Source organism: Juglans regia, chromosome 8 (genome assembly GCF_001411555.2).
Source record: "Juglans regia cultivar Chandler chromosome 8, Walnut 2.0, whole genome shotgun sequence".
NCBI classification, from domain to species: domain Eukaryota; kingdom Viridiplantae; phylum Streptophyta; class Magnoliopsida; order Fagales; family Juglandaceae; genus Juglans; species Juglans regia.
Window position 1 is genome coordinate 8,042,357 of NC_049908.1, and position 24,302 is coordinate 8,066,658.

The 24,302-nt window shown below is 36.0% G+C and overlaps 2 protein-coding genes across 2 annotated transcripts; both read left to right on the plus strand.

The window, feature by feature from the left end:
* Positions 1–2,692: 2,692 nt before the first annotated feature.
* On the plus strand, positions 2,693–5,586 carry LOC109018012 (disease resistance protein RPP8-like). Its single transcript, XM_019000200.2, has one exon. The coding sequence runs from the start codon at positions 2,773–2,775 to the stop codon at positions 5,332–5,334; it is 2,562 nt and encodes an 853-aa protein (XP_018855745.1). The 5' UTR covers positions 2,693–2,772; the 3' UTR covers positions 5,335–5,586.
* Positions 5,587–7,646: 2,060 nt separating this feature from the next.
* On the plus strand, positions 7,647–11,471 carry LOC109018014 (putative disease resistance RPP13-like protein 2). The gene has a single exon (XM_019000202.2). The coding sequence runs from the start codon at positions 7,794–7,796 to the stop codon at positions 11,322–11,324; it is 3,531 nt and encodes a 1,176-aa protein (XP_018855747.1). The 5' UTR covers positions 7,647–7,793; the 3' UTR covers positions 11,325–11,471.
* Positions 11,472–24,302: the final 12,831 nt, after the last annotated feature.

Below are 24,302 nucleotides of genomic sequence, written 5' to 3' on the forward strand. Positions count from 1 at the left end.
TTGGTTTTTTAAATCATTAGGTCGGAAGAGATGTGTTGGTTAAAGTAGTTTGTAAAGCGTTGTGGTGCTGAGTGTGTGGTTTTAGAATGCGCTCCAATAGCTTGTTTTTTAATTTGACATTGATGAGTTATCTTTTGGGACATGCGAAGTATGAGCTCTAAGGTTTATGACCATATTATTGGTATGATTTGCATTTGAATCAAGTGATGTTTGTAGACAATTTTATGAGTACGTTTTTTGGGTACTATTCAATGAGGTGGTTTTCTTTAATTTTTTTGAGTGGTGTTGATCGGAATTGGCAAGCTATGATGATTTTGGGACTGATGGTTACCCTTGGTAGTAAAGTTTGATAGCAAGTCTGCTATCATGGCTATCCCAAATTACATAATTTGCCATTAGGAAAACCGAGTGAGCATGAGGGATGAAGTCATTCCAAATTGAGTTCTACTTCTAATTCTACCAAGATTTTTGTGATAGAAAGGTAGTGGGCAAGAATAATAATAGGTTATAATATTGGGATTGGATTTCTCTTTTGGTAAATATAATGCTAGTTAGGGCAATGGCATTTAAAAGTCAATACATCTTCAAAATTTTAAAAAATATAGATAAAATAATCTACATTGACTTCTTGAAAAAGATTGAATAATGAGCTACATTTATTTTTAAAATTTGAAGATATACTGTTTATTTTCAGGAGTAATATTTTATTATAAAATTATCTTAATTATTTTATTTTTAAGTTTTTATTTTTTACGATTTTCACTTCTCTCAAATGTCCTTTCTCTTTCATTAATTAATAATACATTATTGTTAATATATAGTTAGTTTTGAAATATGTTGAGGAAGAAATATTATTATTAATTAATATATAGTTAATGTAATTTTGAAATAAAAAAAATAATATTATATTATTATTTTGACTAATCGTGAAGTTATGACTAGAGAAATTTTTAATTTTTAAAAAATATGTATCTTTTATCAAATTTTAAAAATTAATTTGATAAAACTAATGCTAATACTTAAAACTCGATCTTGTGGATAACAAAAATATTACTATAATTTGTTTGGCTGTATTAAATTTTCTTGCTAATATTTGGTGTTAGCGTGCTTAACCTGATTCTCTCTCTTTGACTAATTTGTGAAGGTGGGCCATAAATAGATAAAACTCCACCTCAATTGAAATCTTTTCTTTATTTAAATACTAAAATGAGAAATTTACATAGGTGGTGTTATTTGAGCAATTGCACAATGCATGCTTGATGCTATTTAGAGCATTGGCAGTGATTTATGTATCTTCATATGTAAAATCATCATTTTTGAAGAATGATTTTGCATATGAAAAAAAACTCCCACATTGGTTTATGCTTTGAACTAAATAATAATAAAATATTATTATTTTTTTATTTTTTATTTGTTTCCTAAATTTTTTTTTTTTATATATATTTTACAATTAACATCCACTTTGTATTATTAACTTAATACAAATTTTATGTATCAAAATCATCTTAATATAAATTCTACAAAGTTGATTTTAAGGGTAGGAGAGAGAAAAAAATAGTAAACTAATGTTTGAAGAATGAATAGTACTTCTTCAAATTTGAATAAGCACTATTTATAACTATGCAAAAATTTAGAGATGCATAAGTTAATGTAGATAAATTTAAAGACATTTTTTAAATTTAAAGATAAAGATAAAGATAGAGAAGCCTACTACCAATGCTTTATGTGGCACGAATGAATGAATTCATTTTAATTGTTATGCTATGTATTATACTGTTGTCGTTTTGTGCGTGCTGGATGTGGTATTATTCATCGAACATTTGATTAATTTTTAGTTTAAAAATAAATTTGATTAATTTTTATTTTTTGAAGATGACAAATTTTTGACTTTGTTTGTATTCAAAACTCAGCTCAACTCATCTTATTTCATTATTATAATTTTTTCAAATTTTCACATAAAATATAATAAATAATTTAATTTTTATTTTACTATTCATAAATTATTTCAACTTATCTCAACCACTGTATGCTTTTTTAAGTAATTCTAGTTTGATTACATACGTACGTACATCCACACGTGAGAACAAAGTCATTCAAATAAATGTTTTGAATATCGTACCGGAAGTCGTACTAGTCAAGACACTGAAACGAAATATTTCAGTATCGATATTGTTTTTTATACCGTTTTGAGATAGTCGATATATGAATAAATTATATATATAAAATATATTTTAAAATAATAGTCTATATATGAATAAATTATATATAAGTACATATATATAAATTATAAATAGTCTAGTTTGAATTGTGAGTTAAAAAATAAATGAGCTTGTAGTTTGAAAAAATGAAAAAAAAAAAAATACAAGTCGAAATATAGGCTGGTACGACAGGTATCGGTCGATACAAAATACATATAGTACCTGTATCAGCCCAATGGCTAGTACAGAAAATACCGACCAGTAAAGTACGGTATTAACAATACTGATTTACATACTAAAATTTAGTTTTATTTTTATTTTTTTAATTAATATAGCTATATCGGTTGTTGAACTTCACAATCAAGCTTCTAAATGACACAAATTAACAGGATGGGTTCCATGCATTAAACAGTAGACAGGCCACCCTTATTCTTCTTCATAATCTTTGATTAGGTGTGTATATATTTTCATAACTAACGGTCAAGATTATCACTCTAAATTCCTAGTTACATTTGTTGAAAGTTTTTGCATCGGTGATTGTTGAAAGTTGGGGAGGGAAGATAGATACTAGGAAATGGCTGACAGTGTCGTTTCATTACTCCTAGAGACTCTCAACCAGCTGCTAGACCAAGATTCTTATCTGCTTTACGAAGTTGGGGATGCGATTAGATCGTTTCATGCTGAGCTCAAGTCGGCAAGTGGCTTTATTCGGAACTCTGAGGGCCAAGGGAATGCCGAAGCCGTCAAAGCGTTGGCGAAGAAAATCAGCGGCGTTGCTTACAAGGCTGAGGATGTTATCGACACGTTGGCTGTCAATGTCGCAAAGCAAAGGACCAGAGGCGGGTTTGGGAAGTTTATTCATGTGTTTGGCCACAGAAACATGCTTCAAGATGCTGCGAAAAGGATCAACAACTTCACGAGGCAGGTCAAAGAAATTTATGGTGAGAGGGTCTCAGAGGGCAACCAAATCGGCGATGCTTGCAGCGATTCATTTTTAGCCGGTGAAAGGAGCACAAAAAAGGAAGTTTATCGGCCAATCTTTCCCAATATGGTTCAGATTCTGCTAGACGAGCTGGTGAAGGGAAGCCGGCAGCGTGAATTTATTTCAATTGTCGGCGAGGCTGGAGTCGGAAAGACTGCTCTTGTCAGAGAAACCTACTCTGATGTTTCTGTTCAGGGTCAATTCAAATACCGTGCATGGGTTCACGCATCTCGGCACTGCAAAGCTAGGGAATTGTTGCAAGAAATTTTAGAGCATTTTCGGCCGATGTCTACCGGAGAAAGGCAGGGCATGACAGAGGAACACCTGCAAAAGAAGCTTTCGGAGTGCTTGGAAAAAAACCAATATCTAATAGTCGTGGACGACCTGCGGAAAATAGAAAGGTGGGACATGGTAGAGCAAGCCTTTCCGGATGATTCGAATGGAAGTAGAATCTTGCTCACTTGTCGCCCTGAGTATAGGGATTCAAATGGAAGTCCAACCATCTCCCATTTTCTTAGTCCGCTCGATGATGCAGGGAGTTGGGACTTCCTCCTTTACGGTCTCTTCCCTTCAGGAATCTGTGCTCCAAAGTTGGAAGCACCCGGAAAACAGATGGCAGAAAAATGTAAGGGGTCACCACTCTCCCTTTCATTTTTAGGTCGTTTGTTAGCAATGCAGCTGCAACATGTTGAAGCATGGTACAAATTAGCAAATTATTTGAACACATCCTGTATTCAGGGTAGCCTGCACAGCATAGACCTGCTTCTAAGCTTTGTCCATGAAAATTTACCCACTCACTTGATCCTTTGCTTTCTCTATTTTGGTATGTTCCCAGAAGGGGCTGAAATCCCAGTAAAGCAATTGATTCAATTTTGGATAGCCGAAGGATTTATTCGGAAAAAGGGCAGTAAAAAGGAGGAGGATGTTGGGGAACAATACTTAGATGAGCTCATCAGTCTAAACTTGATTATCCCTATTTCAAGGCGGACAGATGGTGGAGTGAAGACATGCAGCATCCATGATCTTTTCCGGAAGTTTTGCATTTTCAAGGGTAGCGAAATGAATTATCTTGAAGCACCTGAGAGTTTGAGTGATGCCCATGAAAATACAAGAAGGCTATCCATTCAAGTTTCTTCTCTGAAGGGTATTCTCTCAAAACTCCGCCACCGTTCAGGAGTCCGTTCTTTCCATTTTTCTGTCCAAGGTGCCCAAATTGTGCTTCCCACTTTCGGGTGGAATGCACTTTACAAAGGTTTCAAATTGCTGAGGGTGCTGAACCTGGGGACGGTGGATGTCTTCGGAGTTCCCAAGGAGGTTGGAAGGCTGATTCATTTGAGGTACTTGAGGATAAGAGCTCCGGGCGTCAGACATGTTCCTTCCACCATATGCAATCTTCTTAATCTGCAGACATTTGATATGAGAGAGTCTAGCTTGAGCTACTTGCCGGATGGGATATGGAAGCTCCAGCAACTGCGGCATCTATACTTGTTTCTGCTGAGTAGTTTACCTGATCATCGGGGAGCTGATGAGAAGTCTTTTTTCAACCTCCAAACCCTCTTTTGCATACGTCCCCATAAAGGCATGAAGCGCCTCATGGTGAAGTCCAAGTTCCCTAATGTTAGGAAACTAAAAATAACAAGCCAGAAGAAGGAGGAAACGACTGAATTCCTTGAAAGCCTCGACCATCTGTACCACCTACAATCACTCAAAATTGTTTCAGCTTCCAAACTTCCAGACCCAGATGCATTCCCATTGAAACTCACGAAGTTAACTTTTCAGGGCGCCTCTCTCGAGGAAAGTTGCATGAAAACACTGGAAAAGTTGCCAAATCTTCGTGTGCTCAAACTATTGCAAGATTCTGTTAGTGGAGAGAAGATTGATATCAGTGCAGGTGGATTTCCTCAACTTTTAGTCCTCAAAATGGTGGAACTGAAAATAACTGAATGGGTACTAGGGATAAATGCAATGAGAAATCTTGGACATCTAGTCATCAATAAATGTGATCAGTTGAAGACGATGCCAAGTAGCCTTTTGAGCTTGGCTACCCTGCAAGTGCTGGAGGTTATTTTGCCTTCTGCAGATCTGAGAGAGAGCCTTCAACAGTTTGAGAATAAGGATGGGCTGCAGATGAGGATAACTCCTCAGGCCATGTAGATGCATCAATTTGAGAACGTGCTGTTTTTATTTTCTTTGGTTTATGTGGTTATGCTCGACCTATTGTTTCAGCAACTTTTCACAATTGTCCAAAGATTTTGTAGTAATCGGCTACACATCTAATGTCGTTAAAGTTTCCATGGCACTCTCTATCCCTCCTTTCTCTTCAGCATTGGGCAAACTTCTTCAGGCGTTTAATGGAGTTGCGGTTTTGGCCCAATCTTCTCTCATGAAGCTTGTTCTAGTAGTTGTTACAACCATATTATTTTTCCTTATCGGTTGATTTGATCCTGTTCATTTATTGTTATTGTTCATTCTTTTTGGGTGAAAGAAAGAAAAGCCTTTGAATTAAAATTAACTAATCCTAAATCCATGCCATGCACTGGTAAATTAAGTTTATTAAATGAAAAATGCTCAATAAGTTGAAACATTTTACAAAAATAGAACCTTTTAAAGACTGCCAATGTTAGCATTTTGGTCTAAAAAGTTTTTATTGTGCAACTTGTATCTTCTAAGCCTTTACTCTTCTTTATTTCTATCACAGATTTTATTCGAGTGAAGAGAGGAACAAAGCAGAATGACATAAGTAGAGAACATTCAAGATATCCTATGAACAGAGTCTACTTTTTATTCGTTCAATATGTGCTTTTATAATTAGCTAATCACATATCTCAAAACATGTCATTCTAATGTCTGCTTCGATCTTGGACTTGATTACTGCAAGTGCAAGGGGTGGAGATTGTTTTGAAAGCTATAATAATAAATCCATCTACATGCCATGTAATTGGCACTAAAGAAAGACTACCAAGAAACCCAGCAACAAAATTTTGTTCCTTTCGGTTTTTAGAGAGAGAACCTCTTCCTTCTATCTAGAAAACTCCATTTCAGTGACAGCCCAACCTTCCTCTCATCATCCTTTCTATTTTCGCATTGTGTATACACTTTCAAGGTAGTGTTTTGTCCATTCTCCCTCCACCGGTTTGGTTTTGGTTAGATCTGCTTCTCTCCGATCACCATCCGCCTACACGCACCCCACCATCCCATCTTACAGCCGTCGATCTACTTGGATGGAGGAGAGTCACGTCAAAAAGAAATCCGTTTTTTTTTTTATTCACCATTTTATACTGTTGTTATTGTTAGATGTTTATTAGGTGTTTATTAGGAAATTCCACCCCTTCATCTTGTATCATCTTTTCGAAATTTACTTGCTTGCTTAGTTTGCTTAGGAAACCCAGCAACGAGCGTCATCTTAAGCTGTCTTAGTTTGCTTAGGAAACCCAGCAACGAGCGTCATCTTAAGCTGTCTTAGTGGAAAGGAGTACAGTGGGAAAAAGGGGGATTTAAGGAATTTTATTGAAAAGTCAGCTATATTTCTGACCTGGATTTAATTGGAAAAAGGTCGTTTAGTGACAGAAACTCAGGGTTCGTTTGTTTTCAGAGATGAGATGAGATGATATGAGATGAGTTGAGATTAAAATTAAAAAGTTGAATAAAATATTGTTAGAATATATTTTTTAATATTATTGTTGTTTTGAGATTTGAAAAAGTTGAATTGTTTATTTTATTTTGTGTGGAGATTTGAAAAAGTTGTAATGATGAGGTGAGATGAGATGAGATGAGATGAGATGTTTTTAGAAAACAAACAAGGCCTCAATCTAGCATTAAAAGTAAATTTTTTGGTTAATCACTTTGAAAAAGTGTCATTAGCATGTGCATGAGTTAGGGCTCTCACTACTTAATTGTTGATTTATTCTTTAATATTTTATCTTTGACGCTACATTGCAACTGCAACTACTTGGATGACTAATGCAATTATGCAAGACAGACTGTCGAATAATCCCATCTATTCAAGAAATAAAGACGTAAGAAACTTGGCAACCAAACAGGACAATTTCAAGCTGTATAAAGATTTATAATCAACAACTCGGTAGTGATTTGATCACTGCAAGTGGTTGGAATTGGATTATTATTTAGAAAAAATCTACGCAATTTTTTATCTTTTACACATCATATATTTTTTAAATTTTATTATTTTTTTTATCAAATTTTTAATATATAAATAATAAATAGAAAAATAAAATTATTTTAAAAAAAATAAACTCAAAAAAAATATTAAAAAATATAAAGATTAAAAAAAAAAAAATAGTGTATAGAAATTAGAAAGGTTGTGTGTCGGTGAACTCGTGCATCAGGTAATAAAGAAAAACCAAAGAGAAAAAAAAAGAAATTAATATTTGAAGTAGTACACTGGCCACTTCATAGCGAGTATTAGCATTAAAGAAAACATTATTTTGATGTGACTCTCTCTAGCAGGCAGGTCAAGGCATTGAGTGGTCTTGGTCCAATTCAAGAGCCATTTGTACTCCGCCACAACTGGTGCTCAAACAAGGAAGCACCCTTCCTGGTTTAAGGAGAAAGAGGATAAGAGGAGGGAGGAGGAGCGAGGCTGGAGAGAATCAATGGATGTTGGGGCAGTTGTCTCTTTAGTCATAAAGAAACTCACAGACATGCTCATTCAAGAATCAATCATCTTCAAAGAGGTGATAGATGAGGTAGAGCTGGTCAGAGTAAGTCTTAGACAGACCCAGAACTTTTTAATTGAAGCAGAAGATAGGAAAGAACGCAATTACAAAGTTAAGAAGTGGTTAGAAGAATTTCTTGTTCTTGTTTACAATGCAGAGGATGCAATTGAAACATTTGTCCTATATAGAATGTATATAAGAAGTATGGGCTTCTCTAGGAGATTGACTTTCATCCGCAAGAAGTTGAGGCATGGTGCAGACTTTCGTAGTGAGGTAGAGAAGATCAAGAACAAGATCAAGGATATTAAGAATAAAATCGAGGAGATCAGGGAGCCAAAACGTACTAGCTATTTTGTGAATAAAGAATCAGACCCGATTGGGTTCAAAGAGGACAAAAAAAGGTTAGTGACCAGGCTAACTGACACTTTCCTCCGAAGCCTTCACATCATCTCTATTGTAGGTCAGGTTGGCTCTGGCAAGACTACCCTTGCTACAGCTCTATATGGTAGTAGTAAGATTAATCGTCATTTTGATTGCTGTGTGTGGGTTTCTGCCTCTGAGAACCCTAGAGATATTATCCTCATGAGCATTTTGCGGCAGACTGAAAATTCAATGGTTGGTGAAAAAACTTCTATTACAGAGTTGGAAGAAGAGATTCAAGAAAGGTTGCGTAATAAAAGGTACCTGGTAGTGTTGGATGATGTGCGGTCACGTAATGCTTTGGAGGCCCTGCGTGCCTTGCCAAAACAAACTAATGGTAGCAGAGTGTTGTTGACTACTAACAACGAAGATGTCGCTAGGTTTGCAGATCCAAGCCGATTGCCTTACCAACTCAAGCCACTAAAAGATGATGATGCCTGGAATTTGTTTTTGAAAACGATACGTTTGCCAAAGAACGTTCAGTTCTCTGAATTGGAGATATCTGAGCTCAAAACAAGAATTATAAGAAGATGCAAGGGTTTACCTTTAGCAATCTTAGAGCTGGGAGATTTTCTGTCCACAAGAGCTGCGAGCTATGGCGAATGGTTGAAAGTTCTTGACCATCCAGTTTGGCAACTTGGTAGAAATGAAGATCTTCACAATGAGGTAGAGGAGATCAAGAATAAGATCAATGAGATCAAGGAAGAGGAAGAGCATGGGGAGCCCCTCAGGATTCAAGAATATTTAAACGTGCGCAAATCAAGCAATCAAGATGAAGGGTTAAGGCAAAATCAACAGAACAGTTCAAGCTATTCTATGGATGAAGAACATTCAGATGTCATTGGCTTCCAAAAGCACAAAAGAAGGCTGGTGACCAGGCTAACTGACACTTACCTCCGAAGTCGTTATGTCATCTCAATCTTAGGCCCGGTTGGCTCGGGCAAGACGACCCTTGCAATGGAAATATATGGCAGCAATGCGATCAGATATCATTTTGATTTCCGTGCATGGGTTTCTGCCTCTGAGAATCTTAGAGATGTCTACCTGATGCTTTTGGAGCAGGCTGAAAATTCTATGGATTATGAGGAAGCTGCTACAGAAGAATTGGTAGAGAAGCTCCGAGAGAAGTTGCATAATAAGAGGTACCTAGTGGTGTTGGATGATGTGTGTTCACGGGATGTTTTGAACACTCTGCGTAATGCCTTGCCAAATGAAACTAATGGCAGCAGGGTGCTGTTGACTACTAGCAATGAAGACGTCGCTTGGTCTGCTGATCGAATCCGAAAGCCTTACCATCTCCAGCCACTAGAAGATGATGATGCATGGAATTTGTTCTTGAAAAAGGTTCACTTGTCAGAGAACATTCAGTTCTCTGCTTTTGAGATATCTGAGCTCAAAAGAAGAATTCGAAGAAGATGCAAGGGCTTACCTTTGGCAATCGTAGTGTTGGGAGGTTTTCTGTCGACAAAAGGTATGAGCTATGAAGAATGGTCACAAGTTCTTGACCATCAAAGCTTGCAGCTTGATATAAATGGTGTAGAGTTCTCGAAAATCTTGGCCTTGAGTTACAATGATCTACCTTTCCACTTAAGGCCTTGCTTGTTTTATTTTGGGCTTTTCCCAAAAGGATATGAAATTCCTGTGAGAAGGTTATTGCTGTTATGGCTTGCAGAAGGGTTTGCAAAGCAGTCACTCGAGAAGACTCCAGAGGATGTGGTGGAAGGATATCTGGATGAACTTATTAAACGGCAAATGATTCAGATAAAAAAATGGAGAAAAGATGGGAGTCCCAAAAGATGCCTCTTGCGCGGTGAGCTTCACGAGATCATCTCCTCAAAAGCAGAAGATATTGGCTTTTTGCATATCCAGGGAATTATGTCAGATCGTGAAGAAAATGAATCTCGTAAGCTTAGTGTTCGTCGAGTTGCCGGGCATGGTGATATCAAAGAGTATCCATGCAAAGAACTGTACATTCAACATTTGCGCTCTTACTTGTCGTTCAACACTCAAAACAAAGATGTGCCTGCGAAGGAAATAAGGAACTTCCTCAACAAAGTCGTTGGCTACCGAGGCTTTGGATTACTCAGGGTGCTTGATTTAGAGCGAGTTTACAAACCTAAACTATCCGAGAATCTGGAAAAACTGTTTCACTTAAGGTACCTGGGATTAAGATGGACCTTCTTGGATACCCTTCCCGACTCTGCTAGTGAGTTGCCATACTTGGAGACCTTGGATGTGAAGCACACCTACATCAGTTCTCTACCCATTTCTATTTGGAAGATGAAACACATACGACATCTGTGTTTGAATGAAATATGCTTTGACATGTCTGTGCAAAAACATAACAGTTCGCTTACCCAACTTCAAACATTATGGGGATTACTTGTGGACAATAAGAGTCCAGTGAAGAATGGTTTGGACAAGTTAGTAAATCTCAGGAAACTGGGTTTGACCTATCATTTAGACTCGGTTCAAGAATTAAATGAGTGGATTGCAAGATTGGCAAGTCTTCAATCTTTGAGGTTAAGATCCAAAGACAAAAATGGTCGACCTTCAAAGCTTGGATTGAATCCTCTGTCAAGCCTTGAGAATCTCACTCACCTGTATTTGCTTGGAAACTTACCAGAGCTACAAGATGGGTTTGAATTCCCTCTAAGACTTAGAGTTCTTACTTTGTCAGTCTCAAAGCTGGAAAAAGATCCCATGCCAATTCTAGCGCAGTTACCAAACCTTGTTGTCCTTAGGTTGTTGGCCGATTCCTACACTGGGAAGGAAATGCTTTGTCCTCAAGGAGGCTTCAGTATGCTTCGAACTCTGAAGCTGTGGATGCTAAAGGAATTGGATAAATGGACTGTGGAGGAGAGAGCAATGCAGAATCTCCGAGAATTAGAGATCCGATGCTGTAACAAGCTAAAGAAGCTCCCAGAGAAGTTGCTAGATCTCAGCACCATTGAGGAAATAATTCTAACGAACATGCCAAAGGAATTTGTAGACAATGTTCAAGCCGACAAGCAAAAGAAGAAACTAATCACCACCAAAACATTGTAGTTCTGAAGCCACCAATTTGGTAGCTTCTTGGTGTTATAATTGACGTTGGCATGTTGCTTTGTTCCTTGTGCTGTTTTGTTAAAGTAATTGTTAAGAGATTGCAGTTTTATCCCATGCGATACATTGAGTGGCTGTTTCATTCTTTGAGATTCGTTTCTCTAAATTTTGGCATGCTATCTTGACCTCAGTGTGAGCTTCAGTTCTCTAACAGCTTGGCACAACCCATGCTTTGATTCACAGCAAACTGGTTTTTTGAAAAAGATTTAGAACGGATGCTCGCAATTTAGGTTGTGTTTGGATGTTGAAGTGAGTTGAGTTGAGTTGAGATGATAAAATATTATTAGAATATTATTTTTTAATATTATTATTATTTTGAGATTTGAAAAAGTTGAATTGTTTATTATATTTTGTATTGGGATTTGAAAAAATTGTAATGATGAGTTAAGATGAGTTGAGAGATATTTGGTAACCATCTAATAATATTTTAAAACATTATCGGCTTTAAAATTTTACATTTTTTATTTATATTCTTTTCATTGCATTCCTATTAGTAAGTTTGGTCTGTGAAGAAGGGGGGAGGTGTTTTGTCGTGGATGTTTTCGGGTTCCTTGTTGATTGATGCAGGAAATGCCAATTTTTTCGGTGCTGATATATTAATAGGCTCGAGTGTCCAGTTATAAGCAGAAGGATAAATTTTCAACCTTTGTGTTTACCTTGTTCTTACCTTCTGGTCGACATCTCGTCAAAGGGTGGTTCTTTTCCATTTGTTTGATATATATATATGTAAGATAGCCTGGAAGGAAGGAAGGAAGGAAGCCCCTTGTTTTTGCCTTCAAACCATATATCTTCTCATTAATTACTTTTGATATGAAAGTCTGAAACCATTGAAGAAATTATAATGTCAATCTCTAACTCGGATATCAATTTAATTTAGTCACCAATTAAATAGCATGGAATATCTATGTCCACTAAATAGCTAGCAAGAGCACATGACAAAAGCAATTAATTTTATTAACTATAGAATAGGCAGTTTGTGTTCATTTCGTTAATTTTATTAACTTATGAATGATGCTTGGTGAAGTGAAGATTTTAAGTGGAGATAGATGCCTAAGGCATCTTGGAATGCCGTCCTTTCTGCCTTTACTAAAAGCAATACATGTAAAATGAGGAAAACATTATTTGTGAAGTATTTGATGTTTCTCCATTGGACAACAGAAGCTGGGCTGGAAATGATCTTCACTATCATGTTGCAGTGCATAGGGGTTGTGTATTGGAGCAATGAGTGTCAACAATGAAATGACGAATAGAATCGATGAGTTGAACTAAGTTTGTTTGTATCATATTTGGTACTTGGATCGGGTTTATGAGAGGCTTCTTGAAGAAATGTCCAACTTTGTAATACACAGAGTACAGTTGGATCGGGTTTATGATTCCAAGTTTTTTAGTTTTTAATAGGGTGGCTCTACGGCCACAGCTGGGAGCTCCAGTTAGCTCATTTTGTTTTTGTTTTTATTTTTTTTACATGTATTTTTTAACATTTTGAAATATATATATATTTTTTTAAAAAATACAATATTATAAAAAAAAATATATACTTACTTAATCATTAAATAAAAAAAATAAAAAAACCCACTACTAGAGGGAATAGTAGCTTTTTCCTTTTTAATATGTCACTGGTTTTAATTTCTTATAATGTATGTTTGGTGCTTTTGGATACTGGATGCTAAATGAAATGATGACTTGATTTTGGATACTTTTGGCATCATTGTATTTTTGTTTCTTTTGTGAATGTGATTGGTTTTCCATATATAAAATAGAAAGGTTTTTTCTTTTGTGTGTGGCTTGTTATAGTTAGATGGTTTCTTGTAGAGCTTTGTACAGGATGAGTTTTTTATTTTAATCTTGTTTGATGTATGGAGTATTTTTGTAAATCCCAAGTCTGTTATCACGGTATTCCTCCGTTATAAGTGAGAGTTTATTAATAAACTTGGGATGAAGCTGCTCTGTGGGTGGCTACCGACTCTTCTTAAAAAAAAAAATGAAATGACGCTACAGGTCGTATTGGGCTGATATGTGTCTTAGGATTGTACCTCCTAATGCATGCTATCATTGCAATGTGTTATAGTGCACGATATCATTGCTATGTCTCAGGATTATGCTTCATGCAATCTCAGGTGAAGCATCGATGACAAAATTATGCAATAATGGCTAGAATCCTTAAGATATTAAATGTGTAACTTAAAAATGGTGCACCTCAAATGTAAGAATATTTGATGCAATTTGTATGCACAATTACTAGAGACCTCAATGCCTTCTTTCAACAACTGCATTAAATTACAACTTCCACATACAAATTTAATTGTTCACAATACATTGCTAAGATGTGAACTACTACATACACAGAGTTTCCAGCTACATCCATAATTCTATTACAACATCAAATGACTAACATTTTTCTTTGAACCAACAAGTGGATATAAGTAATCCCAAAAAAATTAACCATGACATTGAAATTGTAAGAACGTAAGTAGTCTTCTCCAGTTTTCTCTTGCGCCTCTCAACTTCTATTTCTAGTTGATGTCGAGTGGTTTGAATATCCATTACTGATTGTATCTTTTTAATTTCAATTTTTAATATATCAAGTGACTATTGTAGTCGTTTGATTGTTTTTTCGTCATATTTTGGTATTTCCAGGTCATACTAACAAAAACATTCGCAAGAACATCCAGCTTGCAAAAACGACACGTCAAATGTTAATTGATTGGAAACAATACAAAATACGCCAAACTTTCAAACCCAAAACGTTTAAAATAGCCAAATAGAAATTCTTGAAGAATGTCCCATATGTGCATATATTTTGGCAGTTTTTCCCTCCTTACATGCTACAAACAAACAATGCAAAGAACCTAACAAGAGCACGACATGGGATTCTGTTATTAAAATGTGAGCGAATTTCGGTGCATTTTATAATTAATCAATGGTAACTTCTAATTGGGAGTGTCCATATAATTAGAGTCATATACTTTTAAAACACCTGTACTCTACTGTTTTCATCAATTTTCAACTCCATTAATGACTCTTTGAGGCCATATAAATTCATGGATTTCTGCTCTAACTTTTCAATATGATTGGGACATAATGAAAAATATTTTCCATTTCAAACCATGGATTTTAAACAAAAGTTAAATTTCAAGCCATCTCAAACAACAAAACAGAAATCTATTTATCTAAATAATACTACGGAACCCCATTTCAACCATGGATTTCATACAAAAGTTCAATTTCAAATCATCCCAAATAACGACATAGAAATCCATTTCTCTAAATAAGAGTACGAAAGCACATTTCAACCATGGATTTCTCACAAATGTTCAATTACAAACCATTTCAAACAACAAAATAGAAATCAATCTCTCTAAATAAGAGTACAGAAACCCATTACAAGCAGAAAATCCATTTCCAAGCATGCCACAAGCTATAAATAAATTATCACTTTCCTAGAGCAATAAGGGGAGGAAGGGCAGAATTGAATAGCAATAATAAAAATTATCACTTTCCTAGAGCAAATAAATATCCAGAATTGAAAAAAATAATGCTTATACTATTTACAAATCAATTAAGTGTCTGATTTAGAATTGAGATTTACCCCAATTGTCTCAAGGAGTAAACCCATTGCCCCAGGCCCATGCGTCCCCACCCTATTCTGCTAAGTGCAATATTGTTATTGCAAATGCCACACCCTATTCATCTTCTGCCGTACTCTCCCTCTTATAAACCTTATTTTTATTGTCCAAATCTTATAAACCTTTGCTTTGGAAGTTGCTTCTTCCAATTGCACTGTGTGAGATTTTTTTTATCGTCTACTAGTTGATTTTAATGCATATATTTTCTTATAAACCAAAATTACTTGCACAATATTGATTTATTCCGTCACTCTCTCTATTTTTTTATATTATGTTAATTTTTAAGTATTTATATTACGTTTACAGATGCAATTTGGGATAGATGGAACCCAGCCGAATAGCTTGTCTGGCCTCCAGTTTGGCGTTGCAGTGATTGAGATTGAAGAAAATGTAGTTAATCTTCATTTATTCCGTCACTCTCTCTAAAAGTAATTGATTTAGTTATATTATGTTTATTTTTAACTGTTTAAATTACGTTCACAGATGCAACTTGGGATAGATGGAACCCGACCGGATAGTTTGCCTGGCCCCCAGTTTGGCGTTGCAGTGATTGAGATTGAATGTAGTTGAAAAAAATCTGGTTGATGAGTAGAAATAGCGAAGCTCAAATCTTTGTAAAGTGGTTGTTATATTATGTTCAATGTACATAACTTGTGTATTTTGAGTTCCAGACTTGTTGTATTGTGTTCAATGTTAAAGCTGCTTAGACTTGAGTTCAATGTATAGACTTGATGAGTAGAAGTAACGAAGTTGACATTTTTGTAAAGTGGTTGTTATATTATGTTCAATGTATATAACTTGTGTATTTTGAGCTCCAGACCTATTGTATTGTGTTCAATGTATATAGTATATGTTTTTTTTTATACATGTATATATTATATGTTAAGTGTTCAATGGATATACTTCCTGGCTTATTGTATTGTGTTCAATGTAATTTGAGTTCCACACTCGTCGCTAGGCAAAAACGTTTTTTTGAAACAATCTTTGTTAGTGCATGAGATTTTTGTTGTTTGTTAAATGAATAAAAAGAAGCTAGTATGTTTTGCACAACAAACATATTCCATTACAACATAGAGACCACTTCCATTACAAACAAATTCTATGATAAACAAATCGTGCATATTAATATGCTACACATAGAGACCATGTCCATTACAACAAAGTAAGCCATAGTTTGCTCGAGATTGTACAAAGCTCCTATTACTGTGATCGTATCAAATATAACAAAATTAATACATACAACATCCAATAGATATGAAGAAGTGTGCGTTCAATACTTGGTCGACTTGTTACCTTTGGACATCGACTTGGTCGTTGTGGACTCCTAACTCCCTCTTCACAATGTCTTCCTTTCTTTTTTCAATCTCTTACATCTTTAAATAATTCAGCTTCTATCTTTATAAGTTATTTCTCTTTATTTTCACTACTATCTGCTCATTTGAAATAGTTGCAATATGGTAATCCCTGAATAGTCACAAACGATAGGTACGTTAGATATAAAAAAAATTGTGCAAACCCATGAAAATTCATAATAATGAAAAAATGTTGTACCTGAGTATTGTACTTTGGACACCTAGAAAAATAGTAATGTTAGTCTGGACTTTTACAAGAACAACTAGAAGGAAATTTTTGACCAACACAAGTGTTAAAATGTTTGAATATGCTTCCCATAACTATTTTCGGGAGCTTTGATCTTTATTTATATGGATAATTATATAGAGTTAGTTACAATAAAACAAACGCTATCAAAATGCTATCTATTGTTATCTTTATCCTTTTGGTTTGAATTTGCTACTGAGTCCTTTGAGTTTTGAATTCTTGGATCTTCATCTGTTGAGTTGTTGCATGTGGACATAGTCTTGGATATTTTACAGCTGTCTCAATATCCCCCCTCAAACTCAATGGGAGTTCCTTGACATTGAGGTTGTCCCGTAATGAAGCAATCCTGGTAGTAGGTAGTGCTTTTGTGAGCACATCCGCAATCTGATCTTTGGAAGAGAGAAAACGAACAAGAAGAATCTTATTGGCAACTAAGTCCTGAACAAAATGATAGTCTATTGAGATGTGTTTAGTGCGGGAATGGAATAGAAGATTGGGTGTATGTTAGGTGACGCCAATATTATCGCACCAGAGGGTTGGTGGTTGTGAGAGGGAAATGCCAAGTTCAATGAGCAAGGATTGGAGCCATACAATTTCAGCGGTAGTGTTGGCTATGGCACGATACTTCGCTTTGGTACTAGATTGAGAAACTGTCTTTGATTTCCTAGAGCTCCATGAAATAATATTGGAACCAAAGAAAAGACAATAACCTGTCGTTGATTGGTGGTCATCTGGGCAACCCGCTTAGCCGAAGTTTGAGAAAGCTTGAAGTGTATTTGTTGAAGATTTGTGAAGCAATAAACCATGATGTATTGTTTGCCAAAGATACTTGAGAATACGTTTGACCTGTCTAGTGGTTAGTGGTGGGTTGGTGCATGAATTGGTAGACTTTGTTGACGGAGAAGGCGATGTCTGGTCTTGTAAAGATGAGGTACAGTAAAGAACCAACAACACTCCTATAGAGTGTATGATTTGCAAATGGGGCACCTTACTGAGAGAGTCTTAAAGACGAAGACATGGGAGAGGATATTCCTTTAGCATGAAGCATGTTGGTCTTAAGAAGGAGATCAATAATGTATCTCTGCTGAGAGAGAAAAAGACCAGATGCAGTAAAGTGGGCCTCAATGCCCAAAAGGAATTGCAGCGGGCCTAGATCCTTAAGTGCGAAGGCTTTTTGTAAGGCACTGATCAGGTGGGCTATAAGCTTTGAATCTGAGCCTGTGATTAAAATGTCATCCACATAAATAAGAATGTAAATTGGTGATGGGCCTTGATTATAAATGAATAAAGAAGTGTCTGACTTGGATCTTTTGAAGCCCAATTCTAAAAACTTAGAGTTGAGACGGGAAAACCAGGCCCATAGTGCTTGTTTAAGTCTATAGAGCGATTTCTTTAAGTGACAGACATGATTTGGGAAAGAAGGATGTATAAAACTCGTCATTGAGTCATAAAAATATCGTCTTCAATGAGACTATGTAAAAATGCATTTTTGACGTCAAGTTGGCAAATATGCCAATTGGAAGAGCAACCAATGATAATATAATTCAAATTGTAATGGGCTTAATAATTGAACTGAAGGTCTCACCAAAATCAACCCCTTCAAGTTGATGATAGCCTTTGGCAATAAGGCGGGTGAACGAAGACCCATTTGCAGCCCACGAGATTCATCTTGGGCCATGGAGGAACTAAAACCCAAGTGTCATTCTGGAGTACAGAAGTGAACTCCTCGTTCATGATTTTTCGCCATTCCAAATGTTTTGAAGCCATAGTATATGATGTAGCTTCTACGAGATCTGGGCTAGTTGTTTCGGTCAAATGGGCACCGTGGTACATAAGCAAGAGTTCCATCAACAAGTTGTTTGGACTTAAAAATATGACGCTGTGATCGTGTCTGCATGTGGTGAGTTGGAGCTAGTGTTGCATGAGAGGAAATGGGTTCTGTTGATGCTGGTAGAGGAGAATCCGAAGCTGGTGGAGGCAATGAATGATTTGTAGATACATTATTGGCAAGTGAAGTTGGAGCTGCTGGAGAGGAAGTGAGAATACGTATGGAGGGAGTCAAACTTGAACCTGCAGAAGGGTTATAATGTGTATTAGATGTAGAAGAGTTAGAAAATGGAAAAAAAAAGGATTCATTGAAAACAACATTCCCTAAGATGTATAGGCAACCAGAATTAAGATCTAAGCATTTTTACCCTTTATGAGAGTCACTATAACCAAGAAACACACAAGGAGTGGAGTGATAGTCAAGCTTATGATAATTATATGGTCGAAGATGAGGCCAACAAGCGCACCAAAAGGTGCGGAGGAAGGAGTAATCCGGAGTTTTATGATAGAGAAGTTTAATAGGAGATCTATGAATTGTCATAGGGGATGGCAATCTATTAATATGATATATTGTAGTGCAGAAGGAAGCATCCCAATATTATTTTGGGACAAAAGAAGAGGCTAAGAGAGCGAGACTTGTTTCTACGATGTGCCTGTGTTTGCGCTGGATGGTGCCGTTCTGTTGATGAGTGTGAGGGCAACTGATGCGATGAGAAATTCCAAATGAAGCAAGTAAAGAGTGTAGCTTACGGAACTCCCCACCCCAATCATATTGGAGAGATTTTATGGATATGCCAAGTTGTTTTTCAATATGCGTTTTAAACCGAAGAAAAATATCAGCAACACATGACTTAGACGACATTGGAAACAACCAAACGTATTTAGAGAAATCATCAACAATGCTCAAATAATAAAGATTTCCGTTAGTTGAAATATGAGGGGAAGGTCCCCATACATCAGTAAATAGAAGATCTAAAGGAGCATTTGAAACAGAGGGAGATAAATAAAATGTTAGCCTATGGCTCTTGCCGAGTTGACAAGAGGATCACATTGTAGAGGCTTTATTGGAGAGGATATCAATGTGGTGGCGAGATAGAATCTGACGAACAAGGCGAATCGATGGATGACCAAGGCGAGAGTGCCATTGATCTAGGGAGGCTCGAGTTGTGAAGAATGCAGTTGGGCGAGAAGGAAGTTTGGACAGGTGATGAAGCAGGTACAAGCCATTTCTACTCTTACCGTGGAGGAGGGTAGCTCCCGAGAATTGATCATTGACACAAAAAAATGAAGGGTGAAATTCAAAATAGACATTGTTGTCTTTAACAAACTAAGATACATATAATAAATTATTTTTGATATGAGGAACATGAAGAATAGTGTTTAGAAAGAATGATTTTGAAGAAGAAAAAATAAGAGAGTTGCTAATGTGATGTATCTGCAGACCTTTATCATTACCCACCAACACCTGATCCTAGCTAAAGTAGTCCTTAGTGTGAAGATTAAGATTATTGAGATAAGAGATCATGTGGTGAGTGGCACCAGTATCAGGATACCATGCACGGTCCGAAGGTATTTGAGTTATTGTGTTATATGCCTGAGGTGAAGTTGGGGTCTGGAACTCTTGATTGAATCGGTACCAACATTTTGTAGCAGTGTGCGCTGCTTTTAGACATATTTGGCAAGAGAGGCGTTGAGAAGAGGAAACGGGAGTCCCCGAAGAAGGAGATCCATGCCCACGACTGCGACCACGTCCACGTCCACGTTGTGATACAAAGAACCTCGATTTTGAGACTGATTGGGAGATCGACCTCTGCCAGAAGTATTGTTGAAACGAGCAGCAAGATTGGCAGTAGGAAGGTTAAATTCAGTGGTGGTGGCAAGTTGCTCAAGGCGCATTTCATGGTGAAGCAGATGACCAAAAAGTTCATCAAGTGACATGCGATCCAGACGAGTGTTGACAGAGGTGATGATAGGGTCATATTCGGTAAGAAGTCCAGCAAGTATGTAGGAAATCAGTTCTGCACTACCAACGGGCTAACTAATAGCGGATAGAACATCTAAGTAAGGTTTGGCTTTTTGAAAATAGTCTTGAATTGAAAGGGCACTTTTCTTGAGTGTGTTGAGCTGAGACAAAGTGTGCATGACATGAGCACGGGAAGTGGTAGAAAGCATGTGCTCCAGGGTAATCCAAACATCTCGAGAGGTCTCAAGTCCAATAACGTGGTTGAGAATGGATTCAGATAGAGAGGAAATCAAGGTGCTCAATATAAGCTGGTCCTGTTCAAACCATAAATCATATTTAGGATTGGGTTGGGGCAGATTAGAGGAAGAGATGGGAGGAAGATGAACAGGGGTGGAGTAATGTTGCCATCCACATAACCAAAAAGTTTTTGACCACGAAGGTATGGAAGCAATTGTGCTTTCTAGGAAAGGTAATTATCTTTGATTAATTTGAGGGTGATGTGGTGGGTGGGATTAATTGGAGATGAGGTAGAGTGAGACTTCATGGAAGAAGAAGAGGATGAGGTAGCAGAGCTTGTGGGGGACATGATTAACGAGAGTAGGAGCTTCTAGCTCTTGATACCATGTTGAAATATTTGAATATGCTTCCCATAACTATTTTTGGGAGCTTTGATCTTGTTTATATGGATAATTACAGAGAGTTAGTTACAGTAAAACAAACGCTATCAAAACGCTATCTATTGTTATCTTTATCCTTTTGGTTTGAATTTGCTGCAAAGTCCTTTGAGTTTTGAATTCTTAGATCTTCATTTGTTGAGTTGTTGCATGTGGACTTAGTCTTGGATGATTTTACAGCTGTCTCAATATCAAGTATCATCTACATTGAATGGCAAGAGTGACAAAAATTTTGGGAAATTATTTGGGTTTGGAAGATTTGAATACAGGAGATATATAAATATATATATATATGAATATAATAGGTGATTATATTTGTGTGATAGCTTTATATATGATACTAGTCATTAAATTCGAAAAAAAGGAGCTTATTTAAAACAACATTTGTGAGTGGGAGAACCATGTTAGACACCAGTTTAACATGTAAAACTTAAAACCATTTGGAAAGTACATTTTCACATAAGGTCTAAGCCTATAGAGATAAGACTGGGATTATTAACATCCCAGTCCATATATTCATGACTAATGTTGTTTAGAATATTTGGAGTCTCACAGACTTATATCAAGGGTTTTTTTTTTCCAAAATAATGAGGGGTGAGGCATACAAAATTTCACCCACTTCTTGTCTAATTTCCCACGTGATTTCAAATTGAGAACCACACTAATGCTAAATTATTGGACGGGTACTTCCGTGAAAAAGTAAGCAACCCATTCCAAAAGCAAAAAAAAAGTAATAATTAGATTTTCATATTACTTTTTCATAAAATACGTTTTTCAAAAATACCTTACACCTACAACTTCCAAAATTATCATTTTCCAAACAATCCAGAAATGTAATGCAAATTGGCATGACAAGTAATGCAAACAAGCATTTGTAATAAAACTCCTATAAGTAAATCTTCAAATTGAGCAAAAGAAACATTAATACTGGATCATGTAAAATAAAAATTGATAAACTCCTGAAAGATTCATAAAATAAAAATTAAGACAAGCTATGATTGGTTGCTAAAGTGTTTAAACTCCAATGCAAAACACATTGTAGCATCAGTAGAAGAAACATTTAAGACAAAATGTGTTGTGAAAAATGATGAAAATAAAGTAAAAGCAAACACGAAAAATAAGCAATCACACACGACACAATTTTTACGTGGTACGGCAAATTGCCTAGGTCCACTGGAGCTGCAGATGATTTTTATTTCTTGAGGAATCACACTATAATGTATGGGGCGGTTACTGTTCACACAGATACAATCACAAGTCAAGAACAAAAACCCTTAAATTTGTTATGTGGCGGAAACCCTAAACAAAGCAGAATTAGTGATGTTCGCTCGAGCGGCGTGTCGAGCCCGCATTGAGCGAATCTGTTTCCCGCAATCGCTCGAGCCATGTGTTGAGCGGCTCCTCAAGCGAAACTCTCTGACTTCCCTCCACTTGAGCTGTGTGTTGGGCGGTGTCGAGCGAAACTCTTTGACTTGCCTTTGCTCGAGCGGTCTGTCGAACTGTCTTTGAGCGAAGCTCTTTGACTTGTATTCGCTCGAGTGGTGTGAACCAGATTCCATATACTCAACAAAATGTAATGCAAAAAACATTGCACCATCATCTAGTAAACCAAAAGACACGTTTTGGGACTAATAGTAGTTCAAACCAAAGATAAACTAACAGAAAGGTACTGCTGGATTAGTCTTCTAATCGGAAAAGCCTTTTGGATTTTTCTACATCGTCTGTGATTGTTTATACATGCCACTTTCTGCGGGTGCTGTCACTAGGAACTAGAGTAACATCCTCTAAAACACAGAAAAATTAAAATTAAATAATCACAAACACTAGAAAATGAACTACAAAACAAAGTTTCAAACCAAAGAAGTAAACCTTAAAATGCAATAACATGCACTCCTATTGCCATATCTTTCAATTAATTCTTAAAGTACTTTTTTTTTTTTTGGATAATTTAAACTGTCCCTAAAATAATAGCTTTGGTTATCATTCTATAACATTCTGTCCATTCAATTAGAACACAAAATGGTGAAAATTGCCTTTATGGAAACAAAAACCCCACCTATATGTCCAATTTTCATTCCAGAACAAGCAAGAGCATGGAGAGCAAATTGTGCCCCAGGACCAGGTGTTTTTGTCTTGCTCCCACCAGTAGCACGGAGCTTGATATGCAGAGTCATGATGCCAAGTTCCTGCTTTATACAAACTTAAAGTTCTTATCACAAGGAATAAATGCGAGAGAGAGAGAGATACCATATTCAAATCGTCTTTCTTGTTCGTCTGTACCAGATTCAAATGGTCTTTCATTCGTGGTAAGGAGGAGAGTAGATGGAATGGGTTCACTTTTGTTCGCGATCTCACTGGATGAACTGCAATTTTTGGCTTACAGAAGCTACGGGGGGAATGGGACGAAGGAATGAGCTTCTGGGGGAATGCGGAAGAAAGAGAAGGATGAAACGCACCGTTTCAATTTGGTCTCCCACCAAAAAGCAATCTGCACCGTTTCATTAAACCCATTCCAAGTCAGTGGGGGGTGCGGCAATGTGACTAAGGGTAGAGTTTTCCATTTTGATTTATCAAAGTTGAAAAGTACGCTTGATTTAAAAAAAAAAAAATTACACGTAAGAGGAGTTTGGAGATGTGCATGCGAACTTTTTTTTGAAAAGACGTGTGATCCATTATTATTAAATTGATATGTAGAGCACACCATCTATATCACTTAAATTGTAAGATTTGATTTATAAGATTTAAATTTTAAAATTTTTTATATAAATTAAATTATGTCATGTAAATATTTTACTAAATGTGTTATTCATATTGACTTATAAATAATTTTTTTGTCTAAAAATATGTAATTTAATTTCAATTTAAAAAAGTAGGAGAATCATCAATACAAACGTAGAACCTATACAAATATAAATTAGCATCTAAGAACTGTTTTGAACATTTTTTTTTAAATTAAACTAGTATACACCAATTTTGAAAATTTAATAATTGATTGACTATTAAAATTGAAACTTTCAATTTTTTCAATTTCAGTCCGACTCGATTTTCCAATTTTACAAATAAACAAAATGACACTCAAACAAAATTTTAACAAGTGATTGATCCATATCCCTATTTTATGTTATCTTAATGTTATATTAATTTTATGTTATAAAATTAAAATTGATATGTTATATCAATATTCAAATATTACATTAAAAATTGTAAGACTAATTTATGTTATATCATAATA

What these genes read in the sequence shown, in the direction of transcription:
- LOC109018012 (XM_019000200.2), top strand. Translation starts at nt 2,773, where the DNA reads ATGGCTGACAGTGTCGTTTCATTACTCCTAGAGACTCTCAACCAGCTG.
- LOC109018014 (XM_019000202.2), top strand. Translation starts at nt 7,794, where the DNA reads ATGGATGTTGGGGCAGTTGTCTCTTTAGTCATAAAGAAACTCACAGAC.